We start from the raw sequence: 14,197 nt of genomic DNA on the forward strand, positions 1-14,197 counted from the left end.
GTAAGTGTCTGAGGTTGGATAAGAACCTTTCTGTTCTTGATTCCAAGTATTGTGCCCTATTTACCATTCTATAGCCAGGTGACACCTGAGGTAAAGCTTAAAGGATGACAAGAATTTGAAAGGTAGGGATGAAGAAAGAGTGAATCACAGATGTAGAGGAAGACCTGGGACAAACTCAGGAAGATGGGTAATGAAATGTCAAGTTCGGGAGTGTTAAGTGGAGTCAAAGTGTAGAAGGCCTCAAAAGGTAGACTAAAAGTTTTTAAATTTAATTCTATGGGTAGAAGAGAACTATCAACACTTTTTAGCATGATCACAATCTAGTTAGACCTTTACCTCAGAATGATGATTTTTGGCAACTCTTTGGAGGCTCATTTGCAGAGGGGAGAGATTGGAGGCAAGGAGACCCATTAGGAGATTACTACATTAGTCCTAGTGAGGGAATGATGAGGGCTCAATCTAGCTAGTGATAGTTATTTGAGTGGGAGAGAAGTGAGTGAATAAGACAGGTGTAGTAGGCATTTAGAGAATGTTCTTGGATTGGATTGGATTGGATTGGAATGCATTGTCCTGTACTTGGCAACTGACTGACTCCTGTTACAGATAAAAGAGTGGTTGCCTTAAACTGTGACTGCAAAAATATGGTTTCAAGACTGTGAATTGCCCAAACTGTAAAGATAATTTTTAGTGTCTTGATTTTATATTTAAAATAAAGTGGTCGCCATGGGAAATTTCCCAAAATATGAAAATACCCAAGTCAGCTGGGTTTTTATGGAGATTTTAATTATTACAAATAAAGGAATTTTAGGGAAAGGAGAGAGAATAAGAGAAACATAATATGAAGGGCCTAGGCCCACATGGCCTAGGCCTGAGCCTTAAGAGAGAGACTAAGTCAGTCTTTAATCACTCACCACAAGATCCTTCCAAGCAAAACTCTAGTGTTCAGAAAGACCCTCCTGTTTAGCTCAGGAAGCTGAACTAAGTTCAGCCACAGAGAGAGAGACCAGCCTCCAATTCAGCTCTGAAGCTGAATTAATCCCAGAGCCCTCCAGCTCCTTCCTTTTAAAGAAAATTTTCTCCTATGTCACCTCCCCTAAATTTCTACATCTACCAATCACAGTAGACGTTTTCCAAAGGACTGACCATTCTTAATTCATACCTGAGTAGACTAAGACTTTTGAGTAATTCACACCTGAGTAGACTAATCTTGTCCTTTGTAAGTTGCCTGATTAATTTGATCTTCATAGGTACTTAGCACCCCTTTGTATTAGATCTAAAAATAGACCTAGCTTAAGGGTTCTTGCTTCACTTTAAGTATGGGTTGGGGACTTTTCATTGTTCAATCAGGATTTTACAACTTTATCTTCCCCTAAAGTATGCCTAAGTATGGGTGGAGTAATGTTAAGAGTTCCCACATACATTCCTGACTAAGTACCTTCATTGAAAAATAAGGGGAAGATAGCAGCCTTGACCAAAAATGTTCTAAGGTAGAGTCTGAATTTTTAAGATTCACACTCCAGATGGGTGAGACAGGTTATAAATCCCCCAAACTGGGAAGGAAACTGGTTAAAGAAATGAAGAAACCAAAACAACTCTCTAAATCTATCAAACCAAAATGTTCACACCTTATTGTATTTATTAGTGACTCTTCATCTAGTTGGAGAAAACTTGGTAATGAGCATATTCCAAGACAGAAGAGGCACAATTTCATGGAACTAAGCTTTCTGGTTTATCTCTGGTCTTGACACTGAACCTTTTACAAGTGAGGAATACTCTTTTGAAAGAATAGCTTCTTTCCCAGGGTGCAAGTGATATGATTGGAAGGAATTTGATCATCCCTTCCAGTCCCTTAGGGCACAACTTCATAAATTATTACTGGGAAGAATTATGAACTTGTGAAAATACGTTTACTTAAGCCAGTGAATAATGTACTCACCTGGTTGGCTCTAGCAATGTCAAATCCAGCCTGCCTCTGCCAGCTCTACATGATGTAATAGTCCTCCAAAGCCATGGGGGAAGAGGGAATTCTCATGTATTAAGCCTTTGGAAGGGAAGAGGAGACATATCCTCTGGCCTCTGGCCCGACTGATGTTACCAAACCCTGGAGACTACGACCTGGCAGCTTAGCTGTCAGTTGTTAAACTGCAGATTTAGTTCAATTCAGTAAGCCTTCCTTAGTGTGGCAGGTGAAAGATGAAATACTGAGGAAACCAAGGTTTGAACTTCCAAATATTTTGATTTATTAAGCAACGTATGTCAATTAGCTAACAAATAGGGACCAGGCTCCTTCCTCAGCTTTGGTACAGGATCCTGAATAAAGGGGGAGATAGCCTTTTAAACATTAAAAACAATCAAATAAGACTAGTTAATTAAAAGGAAACAGTACAATGTTCGGTGATCTCATTTCTAATTGGAGAAAAGATTAGGGACTTTGCAAGTTGAGAGAGAGAGAAAGAAGGAGCGAACAGGCACAGTTCTCTGAAATTAGAAAAAGAGGTGTTCCACTCCCCTCCAAGTATCTATGTATAATCAGAGGAACCTGGAAACCATGACCAATTGATCTGTATGGGGCTGGTTTTTCTGAAAAGATATATAGGTTGCTTGATATGTATAATTGTGAGAAAACTCCTTGTATCTGTCTTTAGATCTGACCAGGTTTCTGTTCAGCATAACATAGGCCCTTAGTTAAGGGTCTCAAAAAATCACGGGAGAGTGGGCTATCTTCCCAGTCATGCAGAGCGAGGTTCAAACAGAGTAGCAAGGTTTTCTCCCAATTCCCACAATTGAATGAATTTTTCTCACTAACTAAACTAGTCTCATAATTGAATAGGAAGTGAGCTAGCTCCAGAATTGAGTCATAAAATAGTGTGGATCACTCAATTCCCACAGTAAACCATTCACAGTCTTAATCTCCTCATTTCCCTCCTTAGATGCCTACTGTGTGCCAAGACCTTATTCTGCCTTTAAGGAAAATGACATTCAATAGTATTCAGTATCATAGGATGAGAGAGCTATGGAGCTAGAAGGAAATTCAGGGGCCATCTAATTCAAATGTTTCATTTTACTGATTTAGAAACTGAGGTCCAAAGAAAGCAAATGATCTAACCTAGGTCATGGGGATCACAGGATCATAGATTTTGTGCTAGATGGGACCTCCAGCTTATTCATTTTTCATAAGAGGGAACCTGTAGCCCAAGTGGCGTAATTTGCCCAAGGTTGTACATTAACAGGAAGAAATGGGTACGAAGGTTCACAGATGAAAGGGCCTTTTACTTTCTCTTGATTAAAAAAATGGACAGAGCTGAGCTTGGATACTGAAATTATTTTTGAGTCTCTTTGTTGGGAATGAAACCTTTTAAATGACTTCTGAAGTAGCTAAAAGGAATGGGTGGCGGAGTGGGCTTCAATTTCTGGAGCTCTGCAGCTAAGTATGACTCAGATGTTTCCTTAATATCCCACTTAGAAAATGACACCAGCCTTCCTCCAGGATGAGCCTTTTGTATCTGCATTAGACATTGGTCGGGAGTGCTGGGGTGGTGGCTTTATAAGATGTTTCATCTGGCTCTGTACTTTCCATGTGAAATTAATCAAATCTATAATATATAGCAAGAGAAGGGTCCAGAGGCCTGAATAAAAGTAGGCACATAATCCCTCTCACCTCAATCTCGAATGTAGTCATTTGGAAGCCTCTTAGAATTCATTAATAAAGCTATTTGGGTAATGGCACTACTAATGCTGGTTCTTGCTCCTGGCAGAATTGGAACGTTTTCAGCACTGAGAGGCGGCTGCTTCATTTGTGCATATTGAGCCAAGTCAGTCCACTGTGGCGAGGGCAATAATAGGACTCAGATCCATGAATAGGATAAAAATATAAATACATTGATTTTTTTCCATGGGCTTCTCACTTAATTACATGCATGCTACAAACTGAAATTTCCCAGCAGTAGGTCATGAGAATGGCTTCTAGTTCTTCAGTATCATTAAAATCCCAAAGCAGCAGGGGGAGCATCTAATTACCTCTGATACATTTTAAGAATAATATTGTACAACTTATTTGTGGATTTTGTGCATCAATATTTGTAGGCTTCTGCCAAAATGGCTCACTGAGCCATACTGTGTTCCTAGAATCCTGTGGGTAGATGTTTACAAAAAGACTCACTTTTTTCTTCTCTTTTCTCTTTTTGGTTTTCACTTCTGCTTTCGCCCAGACGCAATATTCTGTCCGTGATACCAGTTCACTTAACACGATTCATTCCTACGGTAAAATCAGTGCCACCATTGAGTGTGAGCAGCCTCAACCTGACCTATACAAGTAAGGAGTCCCAGGTTTCCTTTACTATTCTCTGTGGTCTGTTTTCCTTTCATGCAAATGTTACATAGAAATGCAAAGCCTTCTGCCAGCCCTCTTGTCTTTGTGTTTATAGGAGCTGTTCTTTTCCTTTGGCAGCAAAATGATCCAAGGATCAGCTTTGCTCAATGTGGGCCTGGCAAAACCCATCATGATCCTGGGAAACTTGTTTAAGATTGTTCTTTATTTTTAAATTTACCAACATGACTATTAGATGTTCATCTCATAAATGTAAGACTTCTTATTCCAAAAGGCAGAATCTTAGGATCCAAGAATTTTAGTTTTGGAAGGGATCTTAGGAGTTAGGTGCCCTTCCTCTCCTCACTCAACCCCTCCCTCTGGCTTTCTTTCCATCCAGTACAGAGATTCTCTCTCCCGTTTCTCTTTATTTTTTTAAACCTTCACCTTCCATCTTAGAATCAATACCTTATATTGGTTCCAAGGCAGAAGAACAGAAAGTTCTAGGCAATGGGTATTACTTGACTTGGCCAGCATTACACAACTAGAAAGTGTCTGAGGGCAGTTTTGAACCTGAGACTGTGTGTCTTTGAGCCTGACTCTCCATCCACTGAGCCACCTAGCCGTCCCACTCACATTCTCTTTAAAATAATTTTTTCCAAAATTTCCAGAATTTTCCTGGGCTATCTAGCTTTGGGAATTATCTTTTTGCCCACTTTGATATTTGGAATGTTTTCTTCCCAAGTGTTGGCATTTTCCCTAATCTCCATTATTGCTTAAAGATCATTCCCAATGGTTCAATTATCATTGTGTGTGATTATAGATTTAAAGCTAGAAGGAATCTTAGAGGTCATTGAGTTCAACCTCTTTATTTTACTCATGAGGAAACTGAGGCCTAAAGAAGTTAAGTGTGATAGGGCCCAGGATCATATGGCTAATGTGTTACTGAGGTAAGACTTGAACTCAAGTCTTCCTGATTCCAGATCCAGGACTTTATTCACTACAACATGTTGCTTCACATGTGGAAATTTTTTGAACATCTTGGGAGAAAACTGATATGGATTAGGAGATGGGAAGTCATTTCAAGCAGTATTATCAAACTCAAACAGAACCAGAACCCTATAGGCTACATATTGATTTAGAAATTCACAAATTAGTATTATCCACATTTTAAATTTGGTTGGGAGTTTTATAGGGATGGGTTTTGACACCTAATTTAAAGCATCTAGATGCTCTCTTCTCTATCCTGAGGTTCATTTCTCTTAACCATGTTTGCTCTTGTTGTTATTTTAGTTATGTTTAATTCTTTGTGACCCCATTTGCTGTTTGCTGCTTTTCTTGGCAATGATACTGGAGTGGTTTTACAATTTCCATCTCCAGCTTATTTTATAGGTGAGGAAATTGAGGCAAACAGGGCTAAATGATTTACCCAGGGTAACATAGTTGGAAGTATTTAATGGCACATTTGAACTGAGGAAGATGATTCTTCTTGATTTAAGGCCAGATGCTCTCTCTACTCTGCCACCTGGCTGCCCCATGTTTGGTCTGCCCTTTCCTATTAAATATTTCCCTTGACAATAAAAATGTAAGTAATCTTGAGTGAATATTTCTGCTTACTCATTGTTGTCTGCCAACACTACACCATCTATAAGCAATGAAGCTGTTTCCTTCCTTTTTTAAAAGACCACTTCATATTCTTTAACATTTTTCTTTAGTTTCAACTAATTCCCATTGATGTTCTTGACCTTCCTTTAACCTTTTATATTTGTCCTTACTTATGTGCCCTTGCTTCTATCTTTTGTACACATTCAGTAAAAAAGTAAGTTTACTCAAGAGCTGCTTATGTGGTCACACAGTACATTTTCCTTAGAAGTCTCCGTGTCTCTCCTCATTGGTATCATTTGCAGTTGTCTTGTTAAACTTTAGTTTTTTTAAGGTCTCCCATCCCTCTTTGACTATAAATACTACTAATAACCTTCCATTAGTCTTCCGTGGACACTCCACCCAACATAATGGACAAGAGTTTCCTCTAATCCAGGTGTCCCATTCTCTCCTCTGAACTAGATTAAAATGTAAAAAAAAATTTGACAATAAAAATCCTGTAGAGTATAGGTGATGTTTAATATATAAATCCTTACTTTCTGCCATGGAATTGATACTAGCTATTGGTTCCAAGGCAGAAGAGCAGTAAGGACTAGGCAACTGGGGTAAAATGCCTAGCCCAGGCTCATACAGCGAGGAAGTGTCTGGGGTCAAATTTGAACCCAGGACCTCCTATCTCTAGGCCTGACTACTAAGCCACCTAACTGCACCACTGATGATGTGGTTTTTCTAATTCAATTTGAAACCTGCAGGGATCCTTATGTATTGTTTAGTATTCCCTATTTCTATTTCTGTTTGATGCCACTGCTCTAAATCTTGTAACATTTCATGGGCACCATCACCAATTGGTACCTATTTTCTGGTTTTCCTTACATTATAAATGACAGTTGCTTGTTCCCTTTTGCCACCATCTTGCAGTGGTCAGAAATATGGTGGAAAATTTTCCATAGAAAGAACAATGTCTTTGTCTTTCTACTCCTCTCGGCCCTATCAAGTCACAAGTTCCTGACCCTGGGTGACCTAGAGTATTCCACTTCCTCTTCTGTGTTTCAATTTCCCTATTTGTACATTGATGGAATTGGACCAGTTTCATGGTCCCTAAGCTCTAATGTTCTTGAATAATTCATAATAGTTCTCCAAATCACTAGAAAGGATACTCAGAGCATTTTCTAAACTATGTAATAAGGTGTTCTACTTTATTCTGAAAGCCTGTATAGGTCCATTTTTTTACATTGTCTGATTCTTGATGATGCTGGAGGTGTTCAATTTCAATCTCATTCTTTTATATTCTTTTTCCAGGTTTATTGGAAGGATAAATATCTATCGTAAAAATGTAGATCCTGTTGTCAGGTTAGTTCCTTTACCATTCAGTTATTCCTTCTTAACATTACTATTTGCATCTTATGTAAATATCTTCTAATACTTTTCCTTTGGGAAAGAGATGCCAGAGTAACTAGAGCCAGATTGCCTGGCCTCCCTGTGTGCTAAGATGTACTTGTGGTGGTGGTGGTGAGTTGTCCTTCTAGGATGCATTGTTGTTGGTGTTTATTAATGGGATTTGGGAAATACAGGTGTGGTCCGAGGGAGGCAATGGATGGGCTGGAAAATTGTGGGAAAATAACCTGCATTTTAGGTGAAGTGAAAAGATTGAGACAATTATCTGAGTAATTAAGGTCTTTGGAACTCACATACAATTTTATAGGGGCAGGTGGTATGGTCCAGTGCCAGAAGGGTGAGAGTTGGAGCCACATAAGCCTAGTTTCAAATCTTCGCATGGATATTTATTAGCCGTGTGCTGTGGTCAGCACTCAGAGATGAGAAATGCCATTTTGCACTGGTGGAAGGAATTTCTGCACTAGGGGTTTCCTTCACAGATGAAACCATAGATTTATATCTTCCTGGCCTCCCAAAGGAAAAACTTAAAAAGAGTTACACAAAAAGTGTGAGTCTTCTTCATGCCTTAAATCAGGCTCATAATTGCTTCATCTTTCTAATTTGGATGACTAGCAGCAGCCATTGGATGTTCAAAATGTGGGGGTCCTTAGGAATGTGAGGTATAGGTACCTCCTAGTACCGGCTGAGGCTTGTCTTATATTGTGTAGAAGGTTCAGAGTCTCTCCTAGTGCCTGTTTTTCTGTCTTGATTCTAGTTTTGTCTCCTTCTTTACTTGTCTCTCTGCCTTTCTGAGGTTTGGTCCCTCTCTAACTCTGTCTCTGCCTTTCCTATGTCTCCTTGTCCAAGTCTTTCATTCTCTTTTGCTTTCTGTGTGAGTGTCTATCTATCCAGCCCTGCACATGCCTGCTGGAGATTGGGCTTTGGATTTGTATGGGGATTTGAGCCCCCTTGTCTGCCACACACAGACAGATGGATGCTAAACCCCCCACAATCAGAGGTGGGGGGGAAGAGAGGGAGGGGGAAAAGTGCCCCAGAAATTTACTGATGATATTGGATTTTGTGGATAAACAGTATTAACTTTCTGTTTAGGTCTTTGGGACCTGAAAATCTATTGCTGAAAGGAGCTACTCTAAAAAATACCAAGAAGATTTATGGTGAACATTTTAAAGAATTTATTTATCAGAAATATATTTTATAATGCCTCTGAATAATAACTGAATTTTAAACAACCATAGCAGATAATAAATGCTAATGGAAACCTATTTCTAGGTATTATGTTTTTTACAGTGTGACTTGCTTAAAGAGAATGTAAATAAAAAGAAAATGATTTAGGCATATTAATTGTACAAATTATACCTCTAATGACATCATTTCTTCAGCCTATTGTAAGAAATCATGTGTTGAAATGTTTGGGATTACAATTTTTGTTTTTGTTTTTGTAATGATTATCAGCATGGGTGGGGCTTAAAGGACTGATTGATCCCATGGGGTGGAGAGTTGGTCAGTTGCAAACCCAATTTAATTATACTTTATTGCTTCTTAGGAGTTGCTGTTTACACAGGAATGGAAACCAAAATGGCTTTGAATTACCAGGGGAAATCTCAGAAGCGTTCCGCTGTGGAAAAGTAAGGATGTGCCTGAAAATTGGGTTGCACCAATCAGTTCTGGGCTTGGTTCTGGTGAAATAAAACCTCGGAAAATTTTCCAAAAAGCTTAACCATTTGTTTACTTCGATTCTGTAGCAAATTTGAGCCTGTTGTTTAGGAGGGGATTAGCAGAGTAGGGTAGACTATGGCAGTTGGTGGAAGACTGGCTGAATCCTCCACTCAGTCGCTCAGAAGATGCTGGCTGATCAAGAGCTACTTGCTACTCGTCTGTGCCTTTTTTCCCTCTCAAATCCTTATCTTCTGTCTTAGAATTGATACTAAATATTGGTTCTAAGTCAGAGGAGTGGTAAGGGCTAGGCAATGGGGGTTAAGTGACATACCTGGAGTCATACAGCTTGGAAGTGCCTAGCCTGTGCCATTTCCCCCCAACTCCCCCAGATATCTGAACTCAAAGTCACTTAACTTAGAGAAATGGGTTGTCCTGGTATGAGAGTTGTAGGTCACCTCTTCATCTACCTCACTGTCCTAAGGTTTTCTGGGCTCTGAGTAGGTAAGGGGTTGTGATTTGCTAAAGATTTATGATACCAGGGATAGGGCTAATATAGCCTTACTCTAAGTCAGCAATGTTGTACAAGTGAGTCCTTGCATATATGGAAAGAGTTACTCTTCTTTATAAACAACACTGACATATCTTCCACTTGGCCACTCCAGCAATAGTGATGATGATGAAGCATTTATATGATACTTTAAGGTTTTCAAAATGCTCCACACAGGCTATTTTATTGGATCCTTATAATAACCCTGTTATTATCACCTTTTGCAGATGAAGAAACTGATACCCAATTAGGTCAAGACTTGCCCAAGATCACACAGCTAAGAAGTATCTGAGAGCTTTTGAACACAGGACTTCCTGCATTCAGGAAAAGTCCATAATTTTCCCTATTCCATTACTTCTATGCCTATAATTATAATGTTAATCCTTTACATACCTATAAGTTTTTTTAGTTCCAGAAATCTCCAAAAAACCCAAAACTTGCTTGAACTTCATAGCAACTCTGTGAATTGAGTAGAACCAGCATTATTATCCCAGTTTCATAACAAACCAAACATAGGCTCAGATTATCAGAATACTTGAGCTTGGTTAACTAGCTATTTGCTGTAGGGTAATAGAATTCAGAAGGCCCTGGCAGGATCTGCACCTCTTCTTCAGTGTAGAAAGATGGAACTTAGTATCTAGTTAGAGACTCAAATCAACAAACATTTATTAAAAGCTTACTGTGTAGCATTATGTTGCAAAAAGGACTACATTCTTACAGGGAAGATAATATACAAGTATCTATTTATGCACAAGATTTAGAAAGTTCAAATGATATATAATCTCAGAGCAGGCACTAGCAATGCTGGTGGTAGAATGATTAGGGAGGAAGGTAAACCCATGGGGAATAGTTAGCAAGAATAATTTGCTCAGGGACAGGTAGATAATTCAGTATAAAGAAAACCAGGCCAAGAGATGGGAAGTCCTGGGTTCAAATGTGGCCTCAGACACTTCCTAGCTGTGTGACCCTGGACAAGTCATTTAACTCCCATTGCCTAGCCCTTACCACTCTTCTGCCTTGGAACCAATACTTAGCATTGATTCTAAAACAGAAGGTAAGGATTTAAACAAATAATCGGCACCAAAAGGAAGCTAGCTACCAGATGGCTTGCTTCTTTCCTATCTTCAGGTGAACCCCTTTGTAGTCCACCTTGCCCTGCTCTCTTTATGCCTCCTTATCCCCTCTTGGTATCTCAGAGAACTTTCTTCCTCCAACCTATTGCTCAATGTTTCCAAAGTGCTAGTTCCAGCCCTGCTGTGGTGATTTGACTGATTTGTTCAAGATCAGGCACTTGTATATGATTGAATTGGACCCAAACCCAGCACATCTGATTTTACATTCACTTTTTACCATTCTATATTCTGTCCAAGATATATTTGTGTAGGCTTTCCCTTTCATTATCATGAATAGGAAGTCCATAGCCATACCTAAATGACTAAGCTATTTTTTAATCAACTATTTTTTATTCTTGAGGTCTATCAATGGCTTCCTGATCGTGTACTTGTGCCTTCTCGTGTCCAAAGCTGCTATTTGTACCACACTGAAGTACGTCTGGCAGAGTGTCACCCACAATGATGAGCCTTGGTACAATGAAAAAACCAAGCATGATCGAGAAACTATCAAGGTAATTATTTAATATTCTGAATCTTGAAGATCTAATTTGATGTTCAATAAAAGTAAAGGAATCAGTGACTTGGTTATGATTGCTTTGGATTTTTGCAAGACGCATCCTCTTATGTACAATTTTAAACTTCTTTTTTTAAGTCATTAAATTCATCTGTACTTAGGCCTAACTCTTCAGCTAGGGCCTACTTCCCAGCTTTTTGATAAGCCTTTATATGTTATTACCTCTGATTTCTAATATCCTGAAGTCACAAAGTGCCTGAGTTGGAATGGTCCTCTGTGATCATTTTAATAATTTCTTCCCAGGTATCTTAGCTCCTCCCTCCCCTCCACAAACCATAGAAGATATCACTTGACAAAAAGATATGTATATACAGTTGGTGTCTTTCATGCTTTTGTTTTTCATCTCATTCTCTGGAGGTGAATTTCACAAATATTAAATCTATTGCTGTAATAATGTTCTCTTGTTCCTACTCATTTCACTTTTCATTATCTCCTGTAGTTCTTTACAAGTTAAAAAAATAACCTGCTTATCATTTTTTATGGTTCAGTAGTATTGTCTCACAATCATATACCACAATTTGTTTAGTCATTCCACAATTGATGGATATCCCTATGATGTCCAGTTCTTTCCACCATATAGAGAGTTGCTATAAATATCTTGGAATATATGGGTCCTTTTCCTTTTCTCCTGATCTTCTTTGGAAGGGTACACACATTTTTATAATTCCCTGTGCATAATTCTAAATTGTTCTCCAAAATGGTTGAATCAGTTAGAAGTTCCACCATCAATGTATTAGTGTCCCCATTTTTCCATATCTCCTCCAATGTTTGTCATTTTGCCCTTTTATCATTTAGGCAATCTGATAGATGTGAGATGATATCTCAATTATTTAGATTTTCATTTACCTGATTAGTAGTAATTTAGAGCATTTTAAAATATACCTATATGGCTTTTATTTTGTCATTCCAAAACTGTTCATATCTTTTGACCATTTACCAGTGGAGGGATGGCTCTTATTCTCATAAATTTGACAGAGTTCTGTATAAATTTTAGATATGAGACTTCTATCCAAGAAACCATATTTTTTTCCAATTTTCTGCTTTCTTTCTGATGTTGGCTACATTAGATTTATTTGTATGGAGACTTAAATTTAATGTAATCATAATTATCCATTTTATATCTCACAATATTATTCATATCTTGATTACTCATAAATTCCTCTGCTCTCCATACAACTAACTGATAGGTAGTATTTTCTCTATTCTTTTAATTTGCTTATGACATTTTCTTTTATATGTAGGTCATGTATCCATTTTGATCTTATCTGAGTAAATCATGTAAGATACTGGTCTATACCTAATCTTTGCCAAACTACTTTTCATTTGTCTCATCAGTTTTGATGAAATAGTGAGTTCTTATCCCTAGAAATTGGTTCTATACTTTGGTCAAGTCATTCATTTTCTTAAAGCCTTCCAGTAATGGGGGGACCCCCCCCCCCCCACCTCAGAGGTTGCCCATTACACTATGAGACAACTCACATCATTCGGTTGTTTTTTTCCCAGTGTTAAGACAAAATTGGCTTCTCAGTAAATTCTAACCTTTCTCCCTACACTTTGGTTCTTTGTTTTGACTTAGGGTCAAAGGATCATAGATTTTAGAGCATTAAGGCACCATGGGGCCTACTGAGTTCTATTTTCTCATTTTTCAGATGAGAAAACTGAAATACAGGGTGGTTAAGTGACCTTGCTCACAGAGTGCCAGTGACTGAGGTGGGTTCTGAACTCCTAGGTCTTCTGGACTCAGACAAACTCTCTATCCAGTATACTATGTTGGCATTCTACCATACAGTAAGAACATTCTATCTTTCTTAGGGATTAAAGGGACTAAGATTTTAAAAGGGGAGAAAAAACTGCTGCCTCTTAAAAAATTCCCAAAAAGAAGCATTTTGGAAGAAACCAAGATAATCCATTAAAAACATTAAGGAGATGGCATTTACAGATGCTGAAATTCCAACTTTGATTCTCTACTTTCCATTAAGAAATATTCTGTGGCCTAACAGATTGGCCAATATGATAGCAAAGGAAATTAATAAATGTTGGAGGGAATGTGGCAAAATTGGGACACAAATGCATTGCTGGTAGAATTGTGAAATGATTCAGCCATTCTGGAGGGCAATTTAGAACTATGTGCAAAGGGCTTTAAATGATTGCCTTCCCTTTGATCCAACCATATCACTGCTGGGCTTATACCCCAAAGAGATAAAAATACATGTACAAAAATATTTATAGTCTCACAAAAGACTGGAAAATGAGGCGATGCCCTTCGATTGGGGAATGGCTGAAAAAATTGTGGTATCTATTGGTGATTGAATACTATTGTGCTATAAGGAATAATGAACTGGAGGAATTCCATGTGAACTAGAATGACCTTCAGGAATTAATGCAGCGTGAAAGGAGCAGAACCAGGAGAACATTGTACACAGGGACAGATACTCTGTGGTACAATTGAATATAATGGACTTCTCTACTAGCAACAATGGACTTCTCTACTAGCAACAATGCAATTAAGAGGACCGTTAACTTATGGGAAAGAACAATCTCCAGATCCAGAGAAAGAACTGTGGAAGCAGAAACACAGAAGGAGAGTTCCAGGTAAACATGGTGGCAGTCTACATGCAGGATGCTTCCTCTCCTCAGCACCTACCGATATAGACTACCTTAAAAGACCAAAAAAACCCAAATTCATTTGAACAAAGGGACTCTTCAGTAGGGTGCGGCATTGAAGGTATGTAGGATATGGGCATTGCTACACTATAAGGGGGTGAAAAATCTCCCACCAAAACGTGAGCTGATCTACCCTTTCCCACCCCGCCTACGGAGCCAGAGTCAGAGCCAGCACGTGCCAGAATCAGTGAGTGAGCAAGGGAAACCTCTAGAATGAGTGAGGGACACATCTAGGTCCTTGGCAGCTGACTAAGACCACCATAGCCTTACCCCTGAGAGCAGCTACACTGAAAACCCCAGCAGGCTGAAGAGCTCAGATCGTGGGCGCTGGTGGTCACAGA

The 14,197-nt window shown here is 38.8% G+C and overlaps 1 protein-coding gene across 4 annotated transcripts in view; it reads left to right on the top strand.

The window, feature by feature from the left end:
* ATP11C (ATPase phospholipid transporting 11C) overlaps positions 1-14,197 on the top strand; it is a 244,675-nt gene that overhangs the window by 138,526 nt on the left and 91,952 nt on the right. For all 4 annotated transcript variants that reach the window (XR_008914630.1, XM_056809271.1, XM_056809273.1 and 1 more), the window contains 5 exons: positions 4,209-4,312; positions 7,208-7,258; positions 8,393-8,457; positions 8,847-8,928; positions 10,980-11,130. Coding sequence is in view for 3 of the 4 variants with exons in the window: in XM_056809271.1 (XP_056665249.1) it covers positions 4,209-4,312; positions 7,208-7,258; positions 8,393-8,457; positions 8,847-8,928; positions 10,980-11,130 (453 nt within the window). In the remaining variant the exon portion in view is untranslated. The remainder of the gene's footprint in view (positions 1-4,208; positions 4,313-7,207; positions 7,259-8,392; positions 8,458-8,846; positions 8,929-10,979; positions 11,131-14,197) is intronic.

This window comes from Monodelphis domestica, chromosome X (assembly GCF_027887165.1).
Source record: "Monodelphis domestica isolate mMonDom1 chromosome X, mMonDom1.pri, whole genome shotgun sequence".
NCBI lineage: Eukaryota > Metazoa > Chordata > Mammalia > Didelphimorphia > Didelphidae > Monodelphis > Monodelphis domestica.